An 18,993-nucleotide genomic window follows, 5' to 3' on the forward strand; every position below is an offset into this window, starting at 1 on the left:
GGATGGAGCTCTTAGCCTGATGTGTTCCTCTCCTCTCTAGGGAAACCCTGCAACTGAGATAGGCTGGGGCAGCCTTTCCCTGGACAATGCTGCGCTGGGCTGGGTTCTGCCCATCTCTGCTTCTGGGTTTTCCTTGTCTTGCCATTACTTCCTGTAGCTCTCTTCTGGGCATGAGCGTGGTCTCACATGGTTCATATACATATCTGCGGCTGTTCTTCAAATTTATCAAGATGTCAGTGTGATAAGTAAAACGGATTTATATAACATACATTCATCACTTTATAGTATCTCTTTATCATGCATCTTTGGGGACAAAGAATTCAAAGTAAAAGGGGGAAGCTTCCATGATTTATTTTTTAATATTAAAAGAGGTTGCTCTGCATTCTCAGAAAAGTGAGCATCACTGTCCTGGGTTGACCATGCACTTCTGTTGTGATAGTCCACCAAAAAGGTTAAAATACAATTGATTAGATTTCTGCGAATCATATTTCAGGTCCCACATCACCTTACTTGGTTTTGGAGTGTTTCCACAGTTTTGTAGTTTCCGGATTTAAGACCATAGATGATTATTTACGTCCATTTTCAATGTGACAAACTAGGTTACTAAAGGTAAGCTCAACTTTATTCAAAGCTGTCGGGAATCTCTAAAGCAAAGGAAATGAGGGCGGGGGGAGGTCAATTAGGTTTCTGGAAGGAGTGGGTCTCGAGGTGGAACTTAAAGAGACAGCAGAATCTCACAGAGAAAACGCTTTAGGTGCTTCGGCAACGGCCAAAAACATTTACGGGGGGGGGGGGGGCGGGATTGGTAATGCCACTGAGCAGATCCTAGGATGTAAAACGGGGCTGTAATGATGTGAGATAAAACAGATTGAATCCACATTGCAATGAGTTTTAAAACACCAAGCTGAAGCTTCGGAACTTTCCTCCGCGGGCATCGGGAGCCATCGAAGGTTCTTAGCAGGTGAGTGGCATGACCAAATTGACTACCGGAACGAGGATGAACTTTGTAATTTCTCCGGCGCCTTCCTCCGACTTCTGCCCGCCGCTCGGGCGGGCCTCACGGTAGGTGGTGGTGGAGCTGCCGGGCAGCTCCAAGCACCGGGTCGCGCCGGGCCGGCGGGGGTTGACGCCGCCGGGTCCCGGTTGGGGCCTCCGAGCCGCAGCCAGACGCTGCACCTGGACCCGGCCCGGCCGCCGATTGGACGGCTCGGCGTGACCCGGCTGTATCGCGAGACGAGATTGGCAGCGGCGGGGCCGCATGTGCCCCCGCGCTGGCTTTGTACGCCGAGCCGCCTGCCGGTCCTTTAACAATGGGCGGCGCGAGCGTCCCGGCGCTGGGCCCGAGCTGAGGCCGGCGCTTTGCGGCCGACTGTCCGCATCATGAGCGGGGCCGGCGTCCCCCGCACGCCGGCGGGGCTGGGGCTGTGAGGGCCGCGGTTCCGGGTAAGGGAGGCCGCCGTGGGGACCGGCAGGCCTGTGCTGGGCGCGGGGCACCGGACCCGCCCGGCCCGGCCTTTTGTTCGCCTTTCTGGGGCCGCGCGATCCCGTGCGCTGCTCTGGACGAGGTGGAGGCGGCCTGGGTGCGTGCCGGGCCCGGCGGGGGCCGCGGGAAGGCCCCCCCGGGGGGAGCGAGTGCCCGAGCGGCTGCCGCTGGAACCCGGGGCCGGGCGGGTATTCGTCTGCTGGTTTATCCGCGGGAGGTTTTCGCCTCAAGGGATCTTCGATTGGTGTCAGTCTCTCCGCTGCCCGGGGCCGGCGCGAGAATTCGAACCCGGGACGCGGGGAGCCCCCAGTCAGGCCTCCGCCTCCAGCTTCCCTTGCGCGCACCCCGGGCCGCGCCTTGGGAACTCCAAGTTGGTCCCCTTTGCCCGGCACCCAGGCCGGCAGTTCTCAGCGCGAGCCCGCTCCTCCTGACTGGGTAGCTCGGGCCTTACGCGCGGCGTCGGGGAATTGGTTTGGATCGGTGCTGGCTTTAGGTCGAGTCCGGTGAAGAGGAGCAGCCACCCAGGGTGGCTTGAGGTCACACCCCTCGGGGAGGGGGCGCTGAGGGTCGTGTGGAAGGAGCCGGCCTTGACCGCGTCTGGGGTGTGTCTTACAGACTGAAGTTGCCGCGTCTGGCCAGGCGCGTCGCCGGGTCCCATGGAGCTGGAGGGGCAGTGGTGGCGGGGACAGCTGGCCGCCGACATTCATCAAGCGCTTCGATACAAGGTAATTTCGGTGCCCGATTTTTCCATTCAGTGTTTTGTGCCAGTTAGTATAAATCGCGGCTCCCTGGGAAGTCCGGTCACTAGTTTCCAGACCAGAAAAGGCGAGTTTGCTTATTTGCTCGAGGTTAATTAACTCCTGGGTTTCTTCCCTGGGATGTATCAGAAGAACCTGTAACTTAAGCGAGGGTGGAGCGTGGTATTTGGGAGAGGGAAAGTGGAACATGAATTTGATACTGTTTTTAAACAGATGTGTGTGCTGGCTTTTATTGGGCAGAGTAGCCCTCGTTCTGTAGTTGCTGTTGCGTTCCGCTGTTAGGTCACATCTGTACATAAATTCCCCAGCCTGTCCACTAACCTGCCTGCTATAAGACTTCGGACAAGTTACTTAATTTTCTCTTTCCCAATTTCCTCATCTGTAAAATGAATAATAATACAATAAGGCTTGTGGGGAGATTGTGAAGATTAAATGAGTTATTGTGCATGTGCTTTACAACAGTGCTTCGGGCATAGTAAGCCCTAAGAAAGAGGTGACTGTTGTTATTTTTCCCTGAGACACCCCCCCCCCCCCGCCCCAGATTTGGGGGCTGTTCAAAATGCCTTAAGGTAGGAGTTAGCTGCTCCTTCCAGCTAACTAAAAGCAGAAAGTAGACTTTAATACATAATGGGGGGGGGGGGTTCGGTGCAATTTTCTGGCACAATGCAAAGTCTGTGTATTGTTCTTAAGTTAACAATTTTGCTCTTATGTCACATCTCAGTTTAACGGGTCATCTCTGCCTCTTTGATAACCAGAAGAGAGACCACATCCAAAACTGTCCCTAACTTAACTCAGTTTCACCCTGGATGGAGAGGGCCGTTTGTTATGTACAGAAAATGAGAAAGAAGCAAAACAACTGCCTCTTTAATAAAAGGGATACTATGGGGCACCTGGGTGGCTCAGTGGGTTAAGCCTCGGACTTTGGCCTCAGGTCATGATCTCAGTTCATGGGTTCAAGCCCCGCCTCAGATTCTGTGCTGACAGCTCAGAGCCTGGAGCCGGTTTTACATTTTGTGTATCTCACTCTATCTGGCCCTCCCCCACTTGTGCATTCTTTCTCTCTCTCAAAAATAAATAAGCATTTAAAAAAATAAAAGGGTTACTGACTGTTGGAGTTAAAGTTCCTGGGATGATAATGAACTTGTATCCGTCAGTTTTTTTTTTTTTTAAACCAGGTTAACTACATTAGAAAACCTAATTCCGACTTAAATTGTTACAACTGTACCTGTTTCTAAGGTTAGAGATTTTTTTTTTTTTTTTTACACATTTATTCATTTCTGAGAGACAGACCGAGTACAAGTGGGGGAGGGGCAGAGAGGGAAGGAGACACAGAATCCCAAGCAGGCTCCAGGCTCTGAGCTGTCAGCACAGAGCCTGACTCGGGGCTTGAACTCACCAACCATGAGATCATGACCTGAGCCAAAACCAAAGAGACGCCTAACCAACTGAGCCACCTAGGCGCCCTTGGTCTTTTAGTTTTAAATGTTCTCCTTTTCTAAATGTCAGCACTTTATCCCTCTGGTATGTGGTGAAATTAATTCTTTGATGTTAATGATACTTTTATTTTTTTAGTGACATAAAACTCAAAAGATTTTCCTTAAAAGATTTCCATGGTATGGAAATTATGTGTAATTTTAATCCGAGTGATGACATTGAGTTAATTTTGTCAGTTGAGGTTGGAAGTGGATTTTTTCCAGCACGTTTGTTAAATACTTTGTGTATTAGGCTCTAAGGAGGATCGAAGGAATAAGACACAAGCCTGTACTAAAATTGCTTATGAACTATCGGAGCGTGGGGCCTGAGGGAATGCCACTGAAAGTTACCTTGGGTCACCTGTGGCGTGCTACCCTGGGTTGTCTTATTTTATCTTTAAGCCCTGTGTAAGCCACAATTGACACAATAGTCACACTTTGTGAAAAATTTATTAATCGGTAAATATGTTTATTGGTAAAACTTGAATCTTGTGGAACTGGAGAGACCCCTGTTTGTAGTATACCGAAGTCAAGAAAAGTTAAAATGAACTTTTCTTATAAAAAAATTAATTCCAGATTATTAATTTAGTGATTTAGTTGGATAGTCATGCTTATTTATTTATTCAACATATATGAATACCTGCAATATACAAGGTACTATGCCAGGTGTTAGAATGGTAATAGTGGATGAGACAGACATGTCTCTGCCTGTGTGAGGTCTAATCTCAAATAACTCAGCATCTCAATTTAGCTCTTCCTTTGCACAATTGCCATTTAGACACAATGGAAGGAATTATCTGTTTAGATCCAAGGTGTGTGGAGTAATCGTTGCTTTGACCAGCAACATTGCATCTACTAGGGAAGGGTAAAAATTACAGCAAATGGAAATTCCCTTCAACCCCAAATGCAGCTGTTCTGATTTTTTGTAAAATATAACTATTTTCTCCTCCACTTCCCCCAAAAAACCCTATAAAGCAGCTGTCTTCTTACACTTCTCATATTGGTACCTTCTCATATTGTTTATGCTATGTATACTAAAATCCTAGGATGGCTGGGAAGTATTTTCAGGAGTGTCTATGACAGATGGGAACAATGCTAGCTTGTGAAAAACACTCCAAAAATATCCCACAGAGTTGTATTTACAGTTGTGAGTACTGCTTCTATGCCTTTATTTCCATCTTGGCTGGACAGTAGCCCATTCTGAGAAAGGGATGCCATTTAGGATGGTGAATGGACTAGTACTTGAGACTGGAGATGGAGACGACCTGCTCAGGTCTCCATGCTTTGGTCCCGTGAGATCCTGAGAAGCAGACGGGAACAAGAGTGTAAAATTCTAGAGTATCAGGAATAGACATTATAAAAAAACTTGTAAGCTGAGAGAAGCATAGGTCATTTTTTCATGCTTACATAACTGTAGTATCTGGATGAAGAAAACTGAATCTGACAGCCATCTGGTAAGCACTTGTAGTTTACCATTTAAAATGATATAAAGAGAATGTATTAGACACAGTCTTAAAAATCTGTTGGTCCTTGGTGTTCTTGCCTTTGTTTTATCCACATTTAATAAGTTAACATAGTGAAAAATAAACTCCACCAAATAAAGTGTTTTCCAGCTGTGTTTCCCAGTGAGTCTTTAAGACCTGTTCAAGCCTCTTTTAAAGAAAGCCTCCCCTGGCTTTGTTTTTTCCCAGCACTCCATCTCCTGAGCTGGGTTAGATCTTCTGTCTCTCTGTTCTGTAATAACTTGTGATTACTGTATTATATTCTAATAATATTTGGTTTATTAGACTATAATATATATATATTAATAGATTTCCTGATATCAAGCCATCTTTGCATTCCTGGAGTGTACTACAATTGATGATGATGTATTCTTTGGATATACTACTAAATTACATTGGCTAACATTTTGTCTAAAATTTTAGCTCTTATTGGTTAGGCAGATATGTAAGTTCCATTTTTGGTGTTTGTTTATTGTAAAGTTTTTACAACATAAAATTTTAACTATTTTTAAGTGGACAGTTCAGTGACATTACGTACATTTACATTGTGTTACTTTTACCTCTACATCTGTAGAACTTTTTCATCTTAAACTAAAATGCATTTTATCAATTCATATACTGAAAGGTTGTTTGTTTCTACCTTTTGGCTTTTGTGAATAATGCTGCTAACAATAGAGAGGTACAAATATGTGAGTCCCTACTTTCAGTTCTTTTTGGTGTATACCTAAAAGTGGAATTGCTGGATCATATAATAATTCTATGTTTAATTTTTTTGAGGAATTGTAATATTGTTACTTAGTGGCTGTACAATTTTATATTCCCACCATTCCAAATGGGTTCCAATTTCTCACATTCTTGTCACCACTTGTGTTCTGTTTTGGATTTTTTTGATAATAGCAGTCCCAGTGGGTCTGAAGTGGTATCTCGTAATGGTTTTGATTTGCATTTCCCTAATGATTAATAATGTTGAGCATCTTTATATGTGTTTATTGGTCATTTATATATCTTTGGAGAAATGTTTATTAAACCTTTTGCCCATCTTTAAGCAAGTTCTTTGTTGTTGGATTGCATGTATAAAAGTTCTTTATATGATCTGCATATTAACCTTTTACCAGATATATGATTTGCAAATATTTTCTTCCATTCTGTGGATTGCCTGTTCACTCTGTTGAAAAGAGTGAACTTTGCACAAAATTTTTAAATTTTGATGAAGTTTAATTGATCTTTTTTTTTTTTGCCTGTGGTTTTGAGGTCATATCTATGTAATTTCCTGCTATTGTGATACCTGTTAGGTTTAATATTAGTATTATGCTGATCTCATGAAATGAATTTAGAACCTTTTTATCTTTCTGCTTTCTGTATGTTCTGGAAATACTTTAATAGTATAGAAAATTTCTAATTTTCGAAAAATGGTTCATGTAATTCTGAGATTGAACAGCAATGATGGACAAAAATTTTAGGTATATGAAAAGGTAATGGCAAATGAGAGATCATAAAACTGCTCAAATGGAAACATGCTTAGAAGATCCTAGTGGATGAATACTAGTCTCTACCTTCCACGTCTCTGCAAGTGTAATAGTATTTGACCTACTAGGAGCATATTCACTACCTGTTACCTTCTACCCCAAAGCTTTGAGCCTCCTATAGGGGGTGTATATGTGTGGTGTGGTTGGGTTTTTGGTAGCAGTGTTTTTCTAAAAACACATGGTAGGGAAAAAGGATACAAAAATCTTGCTGGAATATATCCCTTCTATAATTAATGCATGAAACACCTATAACTTCTCACCTCACAGATGTTTAAAAATAAGGAGAAAAGTTTGGTTTTAAATTTTAAATGCCATTCATCATGGCATTAAACTTTTTCAAATTTGTGTTTCCTTCAAGAAGTGTTTTAGGCACTTATAACACTAATATATTGGGGGCAAAAGTTGTCTTTGCATCGTAGGGATACTACTCCTACAGGCCATGTTACACTAAATGTTGTTCCTCTTGATTTAGGAGCTGAAGTTGCCTTCCTACAAAGGCCAGTCCCCTCAACTAAGTCTCAGAAGGTATTTTGCTGACCTGATTGCCATTGTGAGCAATCGCTTCACTCTCTGCCCTTCTGCCCGACATCTGGCTGTCTATTTGCTGGACTTATTTATGGATCGGTATGACATCTCCATCCAGCAGCTGCATTTAGTTGCACTTTCCTGTCTGCTTCTAGCAAGTAAGTATGAACCTCATCTACATGACTAGAAGTTTCCATTGTTTGGAATAAAATAAATTCATATAGAGGTCAGTGAAACATCACCAAATTGCATTCATTCCAGTCTACTAATATCAGAAAGTTTATGTTGAAAGTGCTTCTTGGCATAATCATTCTTAACTAGACATTAAAAGACTAGCTCTGAAGTCTTTTAAAAACTTACGTGCTTAAGCCCTACATCCTGAAGATTCTGATACAAATGTCTAGGCCACTCCAGATCTATTGACTTAGAATCTGTATCATGGGGCTTGAGTTCCAAAGCTGATTCTGATGTAGCTTTCCATTTGAGAACCATTGCCTTAGGCTTTCAACCAGGAAAAACTGACCCACAGTAAATAGTTGGCATTGGGTAGAGACAGTTTTGGTTGTCGTCACAACCTGGGAGGGTGCTACTAGCCTCTAGTCTAAAGTAGAGGGCTCTAGTAAGTAGAGGGTGCTACTAAATATCTATGATGCACAAGGCAGCCCCCCCCCCCACCGCCCCGTAAAGAATTTCTGGCCCCAAATGTCAGTGGAACTGAGGTTGAGAAACTCTGTCCAAAAGGTACTATAGTCTTGAGTTGTTAGAATACCTTCTACTGACTACATAATGAGTTGACTTAATGAACTGAAGGTTCACAGGCAGCTTCTACAAATGGGAAAGACTGTTTTTGCAATAGGCCTGGCTCAGTGGTGGCCTGCAAGGTAGACTCTGATAAATCCTGTTTGTTACCTGATGAAGAATGTACTGTTGGGTCTTTTGGTGGCTCTTTCTCTTAGTTTCTTCCTGTAATTCATTTCATTGTTAGTATCTTGACTGAAGAGAAAGAGGGTGAGTAAAGGAATTAAAATTGGGTTTTTCTTTTAGTAATGTCATTTACAGTAGAAATGTAATCCCCACTTCAGAATACTTTGTAGTAATACCTACTGCCTTCATTTCTAACCCCCTCTTGAGGGTTTGGGATCTTATGTGGGTGCTGTCTAAGGAACATTCCCCCTACATGCTACCACCAGAGTTCTTTGTAGAACAGTTTTGTGCTTTGACTGAAAGTAAACCTAAAACCAAATGCAGGCCTTGTGATACCATTTCTGGCACTAATTTCTTCTCATATTTTCATTTTCTTTTTCTTTTTCTATTTCTGTTCTTATTACTATTCCTTTGATCTGATAACCTCCTCCGTATTTCAAATTCTTTGTGGACCACACTGCATATAAATATACACAGCCCCGGGGGTGACGTAGCACTCTTTGTGGGTTAAGGTAGAAACTCTTTAATGTAACACTTAGAACCTTGCATCTGGTCCCAGCCACCTTTCCAGTCTTATCTTCCCTCCCTGTTCCCATACACCTTGAGCCAAATTCTTACCAGAATACTATTTTCTGAAAATCTATATTTCTCCTTTAATCTGTTGTCCTCTATGATCCAGACACATCACCTGCTCCTCTCCCCTCTATCCAGAATGCTGGAGAGGTAATACTTGTACGTTTATAATTAACCTTTAATTTAACCTTTAATTAAAGTTTCATTCTCATAAGCAATCTCATGTACAATTCTGTATGTGTTTCATCACTGGCTGTGAAGCCCTTTGTGCTTTCGTAGTTGGCATAGGATTAGAAAAACCCACACTTGATACATTGGATGTGTGAGGATTCACAAATGGAATGGCTTCTTATCCTACTAAATGTTAGTTTATAATAGGATCAGTTTATAATAGACACTGGAAATCACATATGCAAGTTAGGTTATTTTTAAAACTTAGGATCGTTCATGAAAAATGATATTGCCTGTTGTGGCCATCACTGCTTTTACCACTACCAAACCTCATCTTGCTTTATGCCTGAGATTCTTAAAAGTGTGGTGGAAACCAAGTGGGAGATTATTCCTGGTGAACTGACTTACATGTGTGACTTACTTGACTTTACTTAGTGGTAACTTATCAAATGAATTAGGAGTTACTCAACTAGATATTCTTTTTTTTTTTTTTTAATTTTTTTTTTTAACTTTTATTTATTTTTGAGACAGAGAGAAACAGAGCATGAATGGGGGAGGGGGAGGGGCAGAGAGAGAGGGAGACACAGAATCAGAAGCAGGCTCCAGGCTCTGAGCTGTCAGCCCAGAGCCTGACGCGGGGCTCGAACTCCCGGACCGCGAGATCGTGACCTGAGCCGAAGTCGGACGCTCAACCGACTGAGCCACCCAGGCGCCCCTCAACTAGATATTCTTAAACTACATGTTATTGCTAAAGTTTCCTGGGGATTCTAGTTGAATAATCTAAGATTTCTGGCCACCATGCAGTGTTTAGCATTGGTGCCAAGTTCTTGAAATTTCTACAATTTGGGGAAAAGATACTTTATTTGTGCACCATCTTAGGTTGATTGAAATGGAGCTTTTAATTGTTCTTGTTTTTTTAATTATCTCTTACTGTTTAAGATTATGATCAACTTATTGAAGATGATTTTTGCACATTTTCAAGGAACTAGGCTTTAGGATTTGTATTCCTGTGGCTTAAATATGAATTGTTGATCAGCTATTGCTGAGCGTCAGATACCTCCTCCCTTTGTTCTGCTGGCATCCCCTAACCTCTCTTTGCTGAAAGAGAGGAATTGTTTTTACATTGTTCCTTTTCCACTGGATAGTGAAGAGAGTGAGATAGGTATCCCCCAGGGTCTCAGCCCCTCCAAGTAGGCAGTGGTCAAGAGTTTAAGCTGTTGGCTGTATCCTTGGGTCAGGAATCAAAGAGACCCTTAGTAGTCTGTCTCTACTCTGTAGGTTTGCTGCTACAAAAGTACTTAGGTTGCGTATAAATTGGTAGCCTATTTTTAGTATCTGGTGTCTGTTTTTAATTTGTGGAGTACATTCTAGTGTTTCTTAACATTCTTACACTTTTCTTATCTTTGGCAGCTCTCCAGTTAGGTTTCATAAACTTATATTTAAGTCCTGCCTCTCTCCTCCCAGAGTGATTGAACTCTGTATGCTCGCCTTCCCCATCTGCTCCCTGCTTTAGGGTGAGCAGCCTGTTGCGTAAAAGTGGAGAACAGCTTGCAGCTGACAGGACTGGGGGACGGTGGATTCTGCTTATTAAATAGGATGGGAGGCTGTCAGTAGTTTGGCCAAAGATGGAGCACAGCTTGTGAGTTCCAGGTAATATCTGTACCCAGCTGCCTGTATGTCTGCACTGTTGGAGCTGGGAAGAAAGGTCCGACAGGCTGTCTCTGATGAAAGAGCGAGCCGTATGGTGTTTTAGAGTAGGGATTACAGTGGTGAATTTCCTAGGTTTGAATCTGTTGTCAGCAATATGCATTTCAACAACCCTTAAGTCTGAAGTTACTTGTCTGTAGAATGAAAATAAAGACACTTAACTGACAGAGTTGTTGTGAGGATCAAGTAGGGTAAGATGTTTAAAAACACATAGGAAATTGAAACATAAATGTTAGCATCATAATGATTAATTCTTCTATAAACTCTTCTATAATCTTTAGTCTGACTCCCTAGCTCTAAAGATTCTGGCTCTTTCCAGAAAAGTCTGTGCTTCATCCTGGGAAATTCTTAAATTCTAACTCTTTGTCTTGTATACCCTGGCTTCCCTTGGCTTCTGTGATCAGCATTGAACTTGTAGAGAGCATGGAAGCAGTCTTGGATATGAGGCTTTTGATACTTTGGTCAAGGTCTTGTGTAACTAAGAAATGATCTCAAAATCAGGATGAAGCCAAAAGTAAGATAGGCTATTAGTAGTGAAAATCTGTGACAAATGCTTATTTCTCCTTGCTTACCAGTAATGGGTTGATAAAACTTTTTAATTGGTTATCTGAAAAGTGAAAATTTTACTTCCTAGTTGACTTGATTTACATCTTTTTAATGCAAATAGTTAAATATGAATAGAACCTTTTTAAAATATGAATAGAACTTTTTTCCCCCTATGAATTGCCTCTTCCTGTTCCTTACTTGGTTTTTCTCTTAGATTGGTAGTCTAACAAATTTGTGAAAATTCTTAGTATGTATCAAAGATGACTTTTTTCCTGCTCAATAATAAAAGAATCGAAATGTCTATTGGCAGAGTATACAGTGACATAGGATCCTGGCTCCTTCTGCCATATACCTACCATTCACTGCTGGCTTTGAAAATGTGCTGGTTTCCATAGCTGATCTGAGCATTTCCTATAAAGGAAAGAAAGTCCGATGTTTTGTTTCTGTGGCGTCTAATTCTTTATTTTCTGGGAAGCAGATGTGAATTTCCTGTGCCCTTATTTCCTGTTTGGGGCCTTTATCAATATAATCACATGGCTTCTGGTATTTCCTTTCAATTGAAGAAACTGATCTTTGTGATCTGTATGTGGTATTGCAGATAAGTAGATTTAAAATACCCATGCACATAGCTTTGAGCACAACAGAAATGATGGTTATGAATGCAGGTACTCACTGACGCTGTCACACATTTTTAAGACTTTTAGTATCTATGTATCGGAGTATATCACTATATATAATGAAAAAGTTCCAAAAAACTTAAGCCTGAATAAAATCCCAAGTATAGTCATTATGCAGTACACAGGTTGTTTTTAACTTTGCAAGTCAAGGTACAAAGGCTTTCTTTTTACACTTGTAACCGCCAAGTACTTTATAAATATAGAAACCCCATAGATTTTTAATAATACAGAATTCTGTCTATTTTGATAGTTGTTGTCCCCATATAACCTAGTGCAATACTTTGATCTAGAAGTACAGATTTGGGAATTCAAACATAAGTCTTCCTTTTGGCTTCCATTTTTGGTTTGGTTCAGCTTACTTGACCTTGAATGAATCAGCCAACCTCATTGCCTTCGTTTTTTGAGCTTTGAAATTGGTCTTATACAATTTTGTTTTCAGTGTTGAAAGTTTCAAAGAAATAATATGAAACATTCTTGATCCTTGAATTAAACAGTGAGTTATAGTGTATTAATTTCTTCAAAGGAACTTCAAGCATGATGTAAATAAACACATTAATTTTTATGATATTCCTTTGAAGTACACTGAGGGTGTTGCTGTTGCTACACAAATGGCAGGGTACTTTGAAAGCCTTAATGATTCATCCAGAGGGATTGAACTAAATTCCTGGGACACTCTCCACTCTGACAGTGGAGAACAGTGGGTTCCTTTCCGGTATCTTTATGCAGTGATGATGCTGGATGACCAGCTTGTAAAGATCACTTTAGTGCTCTCAGCCCTACTGAGTATATCATTGGAAACACTTGTGAAATTCATCTGTATGTGATTTGAATTGGGAGGGGCTATCTAGATTCTTTCAGAGTCTGAATTGTACATGGTTTTTTGATCACCTCCTACCTGTAACAATATATAGTTAAGAGTAATTTAGATCTAAAGATGCTCAAAATTTCTGAGGCAGGAGAAAAATTCTCTTTGGACTTCACCTCTTCATTAAGTCATGAGCTTTGACTCACCTGGCATAAGAGACAAAACCTACCCCAGGTCCCCTCCCCCTTAAGCCAGACCCAAGGTAGCCAGCAGTACTTTTTCCCCAGCCCTGGGCGGACAGACTTGAATAGCACCACTGACTCCGGTCTGCTGAACATCTGGGCTGGTGACCATTACCATTTGTTGTAGCACCTCCAACACGTGATATAAACCCATCCTTTCTTGGAAAAGAAACTTCACAGGGAAGCTTGTGTGGTTTCTATTGCTTTGACAATCTTTCTGGCTCTTCTCCAAAACATGTTTTTAAATGGAGAAAATAAAATTACAAGATTTCCAAAGAAATCAAATATGTTGAAATAGTTCTCAAATGGGGCGCCTGGGTGGCGCAGTCGGTTGAGCGTCCGACTTCAGCCAGGTCACGATCTCGCGGTCCGTGAGTTCGAGCCCCGCGTCAGGCTCTGGGCTGATGGCTCAGAGCCTGGAGCCTGTTTCCGATTCTGTGTCTCCCTCTCTCTCTGCCCCTCCCCCGTTCATGCTCTGTCTCTCTCTGTCCCAAAAATAAATAAACGTTGAAAAAAAAGTTTAAAAAAAAAAAAAAGAAATAGTTCTCAAAATAGTAAAACAAAAAATTTTATATAGTAATATGTAACATAGTCTAACAACTATAATTTTGAACAAGTATAAAAGCTTTTGTGAGAAATCTATATGATAGATTGTATTGCATACAATACAATTAGAAATAATTGCAATATTATATGACTGTTTTAATGTAAAATAGAACATAATAGTAGAAGGTAGAAGGCTTTAGTTAATAATTTCCTGTCTTCTGTGGACCACCATGGAACAAACCCAGAGAGATTTGAAGACAATTCTTTGGTTCTAATGCTGCATCTTGAAAACCATACAGGTACTGGATAGTTTGAATTTTTTCCAGCCATAAGTTCTAAAATGAATGATTTATATACAGTAAATTAAAGTGTAAGATGGTACATTAATAATCTGTAGAAACATTATTCTGGGGCTGGAGAGGGAATTCTATTCCTCAGCTGCACATTTAGATGAGTATTTCCTGAAAAGAAGTTTATGCCTTAGAATAATAAAGTACAGCCATCAGAATGTCTACTCCTACTTTGTAAGGGGATACAAAAGTAAATATAAAGTATTCTCCTGTTCCTTTTTTGGTAAGAGACTTACCTAGGTTTTGTTTGAATTCAGAAGAGGAGGCTTTTCAGTGTAATGAGAATGCTTCTTAGATATTCACCCAGTTTTTTCTCCCACTGTCTCTCTGGAATTGAGATTGTGCTGAAAATAAGCCAGAATGAAACACTTGAAGTTTTGGGGTTTTTTTTAATTTTTTTTTTAACATTTATTTATTTATTTATTTATTTATTTATTTTTTAAACTTTTTTTTTTTTTTTTCAACGTTTATTTATTTTTGGGACAGAGAGAGACAGAGCATGAACGGGCGAGGGGCAGAGAGAGAGGGAGACACAGAATCGGAAACAGGCTCCAGGCTCTGAGCCATCAGCCCAGAGCCCGACGCGGGGCTCGAACTCACGGACCGCGAGATTGTGACCTGGCTGAAGTCGGACGCCTAACCGACTGCGCCACCCAGGCGCCCCTAACATTTATTTATTTTTGAGACAGAGAGAGACAGAGCATGAATGGGGGAGGGTCAGAGAGAGAGAGAGAGACACAGAATCTGAAACAGGCTCCAGGCTCTGAGCTGTCAGCACAGAGCCCGATGCGAGGCTTGAACTCACAGACCGCAAGATCATGACCTGAGCTGAAGTCGGACGCTTAACCGACTGAGCCACCCAGGCGCCCCACTTGAAGTTTTTATGTATTTATTTTTGAGAGAGAGATGGAGAGAGCAGGGGAGGGACAGAGAGAGGCTCCCAAGCAGGCTCCACCTGTCGGCACAGGGCCCAATGTGGGGCTTGATTTCACAAACTGATATCATGACCTGAGCCGAAACCAAGAGCTGGACACTTAACCGACTCAGCCACCCAGGTGCCCCTGAAGCTTAGCTATTTTGATTTCAGATAACTCCGTGACATGAAATTCTTTAAACTTTCTTCTATTCTAAAATAAAAGCCTGTTCCCCCACTGACCACTGCTGTTCCCCCCTTGCCAAAAGAAGTTTCCTGGAAAAGATTGTGCTGGTGATTTGAGAGTTATTTTTTCATTGGCACATATGACTATTTTCATTATACAGTATGACATAGATCAGAATGTTTACATGTTCCATTTTTTGTTTAGAGGCGGGTAGGGAGTAAGGGATGGAGGCACCAGGAGAGAATACTGCAAAATATGAGAACCAGAGTTGTGGCACACTTGTTTCTGCCCAAGAGAGGAGAAAGAATGTCTTTGGATCTAAGTCTTTGCAGTAAGACAGCAAATCCCATTGAAGTGACCAGACCTATAATGATCACTTGTATAACATTTTGTCTCTCTGTCTTACCCCTCCCCCCTTTTCTTATAAGGTAAATTCGAAGAAAAAGAAGATAGTGTGCCTAAGCTGGAACAGCTCAACAGCCTGGGTTGTATGACTAACATGAATCTAGTATTAACAAAGCAAAATTTGCTACATATGGAACTGTTATTATTAGAAACCTTTCAGTGGAACCTCTGCCTTCCAACAGCTGCCCATTTCATTGAGTATTATCTCTCTGAAGCAGTACACGAAACAGATCTTCATGATGGCTGGCCAATGATTTGCTTGGAAAAAACTAAACTCTACATGGCCAAGTATGCAGATTACTTCCTGGAAGTATCTTTGCAAGGTGAGTCATTGTGGACGCCAGTAAGTGACTTGTGAGCTTGTAACTTGTGTATTCTGTTGCTTAAGTTCATTTTTGATGTCTCCACAGATTATGCCTTTCTAAATTATGCACCTTCTTTAGTAGCTGCTGCGTGTGTGGCTTCTTCAAGGATTATACTTCGTCTTTCTCCAACGTGGCCTACAAGATTGCATCGTCTTACTGCTTACTCCTGGGATTTTTTAGTGCAGTGCATTGAACGGCTATTGATGTAAGCCTCCTTACCTCGTGTTTGTGATTTCTCAGTACTTTTCTTCATGTACAAGGCCATAAAAAGAACTTCCTTTTTTAAAAATGTTTATTTTTGACAGAAAGACAGAGTGTGAGTGGGGGAGGGGCAGAGAGAGAGGGAGACACAGAATCCCAAGCTGGCTCCATACTCTGAGCTGTTAGCACAGAGCCCAACGTGGGGCTCAAACCCACAAACCACAAGATCATGACCTGAGCCAAAATCAGACGTTTAACTGACTGAGCCCCCCAGGTGTCCCTCTGAAAAGAACTTCTTAAAAGCACAGAGCTTTTAGGATTTTGGCTCTGACAGTTACTAGCTGCCATGAGCAAGCCATTTTATGATTAGTACTTGGCAGAAAGCTGTACTTTAGCTGTTTTCCAGTGAGAGGCTGTCATTGCTGTCATGATTTGGGGTACATGATAAGGAAAGGAGCTGCTCTTACGTGAGCTCACAACTCATCAGTCCAGGCAAATCTTGCCCTTTTGCCCACTTCCACATCTTGAAATTGTAGGGCCACCAGATGTCACCAAAGTGGCAGCCACGTTTAAGTGCTTATTGTGGAAATATTTCCCAAGCTGGAAATAGGCCTCAGAGCTACCAGCAGCCAATTCCCAAGGTTTGTGTCAAAGGAAGGAGCTTTTAGAAGGATAAGAGTAAAATCTCACTGTTGTTAAAATTATGGTTACAGTGACTGCTACCTGGGCAGTGGGGCAGTCCATGGAGTCAACTGTTGAAGAGTTGAAGTAACATTATAATTTTTTTTTTCAGTGTTTGTTTGTTTTTGAGAGAGAGACAGAGCATGAGCCAGGGAAGGGGCAGAGAGAGAGGGAGACACGGAATCCAAAGCAAGCTCCAGGCCCCGAGCTGCCAGTGCAGAGCCCAATGGGGGGCTTAAACTCAACGACTGCAAAATCATGACCTGAGCCGAAGTCGGATGCTTAACCGACTGAGCCGCTCAGGCGCCCCGAATTGGAAGTAGTATTATTGACATTTTTCTTTCTCTCTACGCAGCGCTCATGATAATGATGTGAAAGAGGCAAACAAACAGAGAGGACAGGCAGGATCCCAGCCAGCACAGCTGAGTGTGTTCCAGTCAGCTTCTCAGCCCTCGCGGCCAGTTCACTTTCAGCAGCCTCAGTATCTCCATCAGACGCATCAGACCTCACTGCAGTATCGCCATCCTGTAGCGGAACAACCAAGCTGTCAGCAGATTGTATCCACCACACACACCTCATCTTACACACTACAGACGTGTCCTGCTGGCTTCCAAACTAGTGTTCAGGGCCTTGGGCATGTGCAGACTGGTGTTGGGATGTCACTGGCAATACCAGTAGAAGTTAAGCCCTGTCTGAATGTTTCTTATAACCGGAGTTATCAGATAAATGAACATTACCCTTGCATTACTCCATGCTTTGAAAGGTGATTTTATGTGAAGGTAATACCTGACCCAGACTGTTTGTGACTTGAAGCTCTGGGGCAAGCTTTTTGTAAACTTCTCTTCAAAAGGAAAGGGATCCAGATTGCATCAGAACTCTTCAGATACCAGCATCTGCTAGGAAGACTGAAAATCCCTTTCAGTGCGCCACGAACACCTGGGAGGACCGAACAAACACCGCAAACACTTTAACAGTATGTATATCAAATCCTGTTAAAACACATCCCTATAATGACAAAAATTTTCAAGCCCTGGCTGATGGTCCAAATATTTCAAAATATTCACTACAACAAAATTTGGACAGACTCCAAATCGCCATTTTGAGATTGGCCTGCGGTGGGCTCTGGGCCCAGTGTTGGCTTATATGTCAGAGACTAATGTTTATCTGTGGACTTGCCAAACGGTCTTTTTATGAAGGAAAGTTACAGTATTAGTTTTTGAAGAAGTCCTTTTTTTTTTTTTATTCTGCAGTTTTGAGTTCCATTTTTGATCCACAAATGATTTTTTTACTAAGTTTAAACTCATGAATTGCTATTCTATACCAATCTGCAGTAAAAGAAAAAAAATTTTTTTTAGATGATTCTATATAACTTCCTATCACAATATAAGCATCTGGATTCATGTACTAAGATTAAGGATGGATTAGGTCTCTTAAAATCATGGTCATAAGTTTTTCTTATTTTTCCCCCTAAGTGATCAACCTCATATCTTTAGAATTAAAACACATTTAACTCAGGGAATTTGTACTACTTGGAAACACTTAACTGTAATGCAACATGTTTTGGGAATGTTATAGTATGAACTACCTTTATAACATAGGTTAAAATACTCTTGCTAGGATGTGTTTTCAAATGAGAACATAATTGTAGCTTAGAACGAATGAAGTGGTTCCTATCATTCATGATACATACAGAGGTTTTGCATTTCTCGGTGCAATCAATGATTTATACTCAGAATTGATGTTACTCTAGAGGTTTTTTCAAGGAAAGGCTTGGCTGTAAACTGTCAGTACTAGAATGAAGTCCTGTAGGTTTATTTTGAAATGGAATGTGGCCAGGGTAGTTCTCAGGTTGTGCTAGAGCAGCACTTTGTTACATGGAAGACAAGTTTTATAAGCAGCCTTTCAATCCAGCCAGTCAGTGTAAGCAGGCAAAGGAACTGATGACTAAATTTCAGTAGCCACTTTCATTACATCAGCCCCAGAACTGCCCTGGGACATTTCACTGTATTGGTCATGAGTGAAAACAGCAATAATAAGTCATTACAGCAAGGGCAATTTGGGGGAAAGAATTCAGAGGGAATAAAACGTAAAAAGAAAGAAAGCATTGTAATAACTGAAACTGTATACATTGTGCTCTTATCTGTGGGAGAACAGAGATTTGGTGGAGGGAAGCTTTCTGATTTAAAAATTAGTAAGGTGTGTCTTTTTGTTTTGTGTGTGTGTGTGTGTGTGTGTGTGTGTGTGCGCGTGTGTGTGTGTTTTTAAAGATAGCACTTGAATAGAAGGGAAATTGCATGGCAGGTATGTGACTGCCACAATATGCATTGAAGACAATATTATAAATGTGTTGTGGGTATGCAGCAGGAGTCTCAGTAATCAAGCCAATGGCTTTTGTTAGGAAAGGAAGGGACTCAACGCAGTAGTGGACTGATCC

At 41.7% G+C, this 18,993-nt stretch overlaps 1 protein-coding gene across 1 annotated transcript; it reads left to right on the forward strand.

Annotated features, from left to right (window-relative positions):
- Positions 1–1,314: 1,314 nt before the first annotated feature.
- On the forward strand, positions 1,315–17,349 carry CCNJ (cyclin J). Its single transcript, XM_047073213.1, has 6 exons — positions 1,315–1,443; positions 2,099–2,208; positions 7,214–7,424; positions 15,336–15,635; positions 15,723–15,882; positions 16,915–17,349. Exons 2-6 carry the CDS (start codon positions 2,140–2,142, stop codon positions 17,324–17,326), a joined length of 1,152 nt encoding a protein of 383 aa, XP_046929169.1. The 5' UTR covers positions 1,315–1,443; positions 2,099–2,139; the 3' UTR covers positions 17,327–17,349.
- The last annotated feature ends 1,644 nt before the right edge of the window (positions 17,350–18,993 follow it).

The sequence above is a fragment of the Lynx rufus genome, unplaced genomic scaffold, assembly GCF_022079265.1.
Source record: "Lynx rufus isolate CCGP_SWC_20201006 ecotype Redwood Valley unplaced genomic scaffold, mLynRuf1.p SCAF_11, whole genome shotgun sequence".
Taxonomy (NCBI): domain Eukaryota; kingdom Metazoa; phylum Chordata; class Mammalia; order Carnivora; family Felidae; genus Lynx; species Lynx rufus.

Coding starts and splice junctions, on each gene's coding strand:
- CCNJ (XM_047073213.1), top strand. CDS start 2,140: ATGGAGCTGGAGGGGCAGTGGTGGCGGGGACAGCTGGCCGCCGACATT. Junction 2,209..7,213: donor ATCAAGCGCTTCGATACAAG/GTAATTTCGGTG, acceptor CTCTTGATTTAG/GAGCTGAAGTTGCCTTCCTA. Junction 7,425..15,335: donor TTCCTGTCTGCTTCTAGCAA/GTAAGTATGAAC, acceptor TTTTCTTATAAG/GTAAATTCGAAGAAAAAGAA.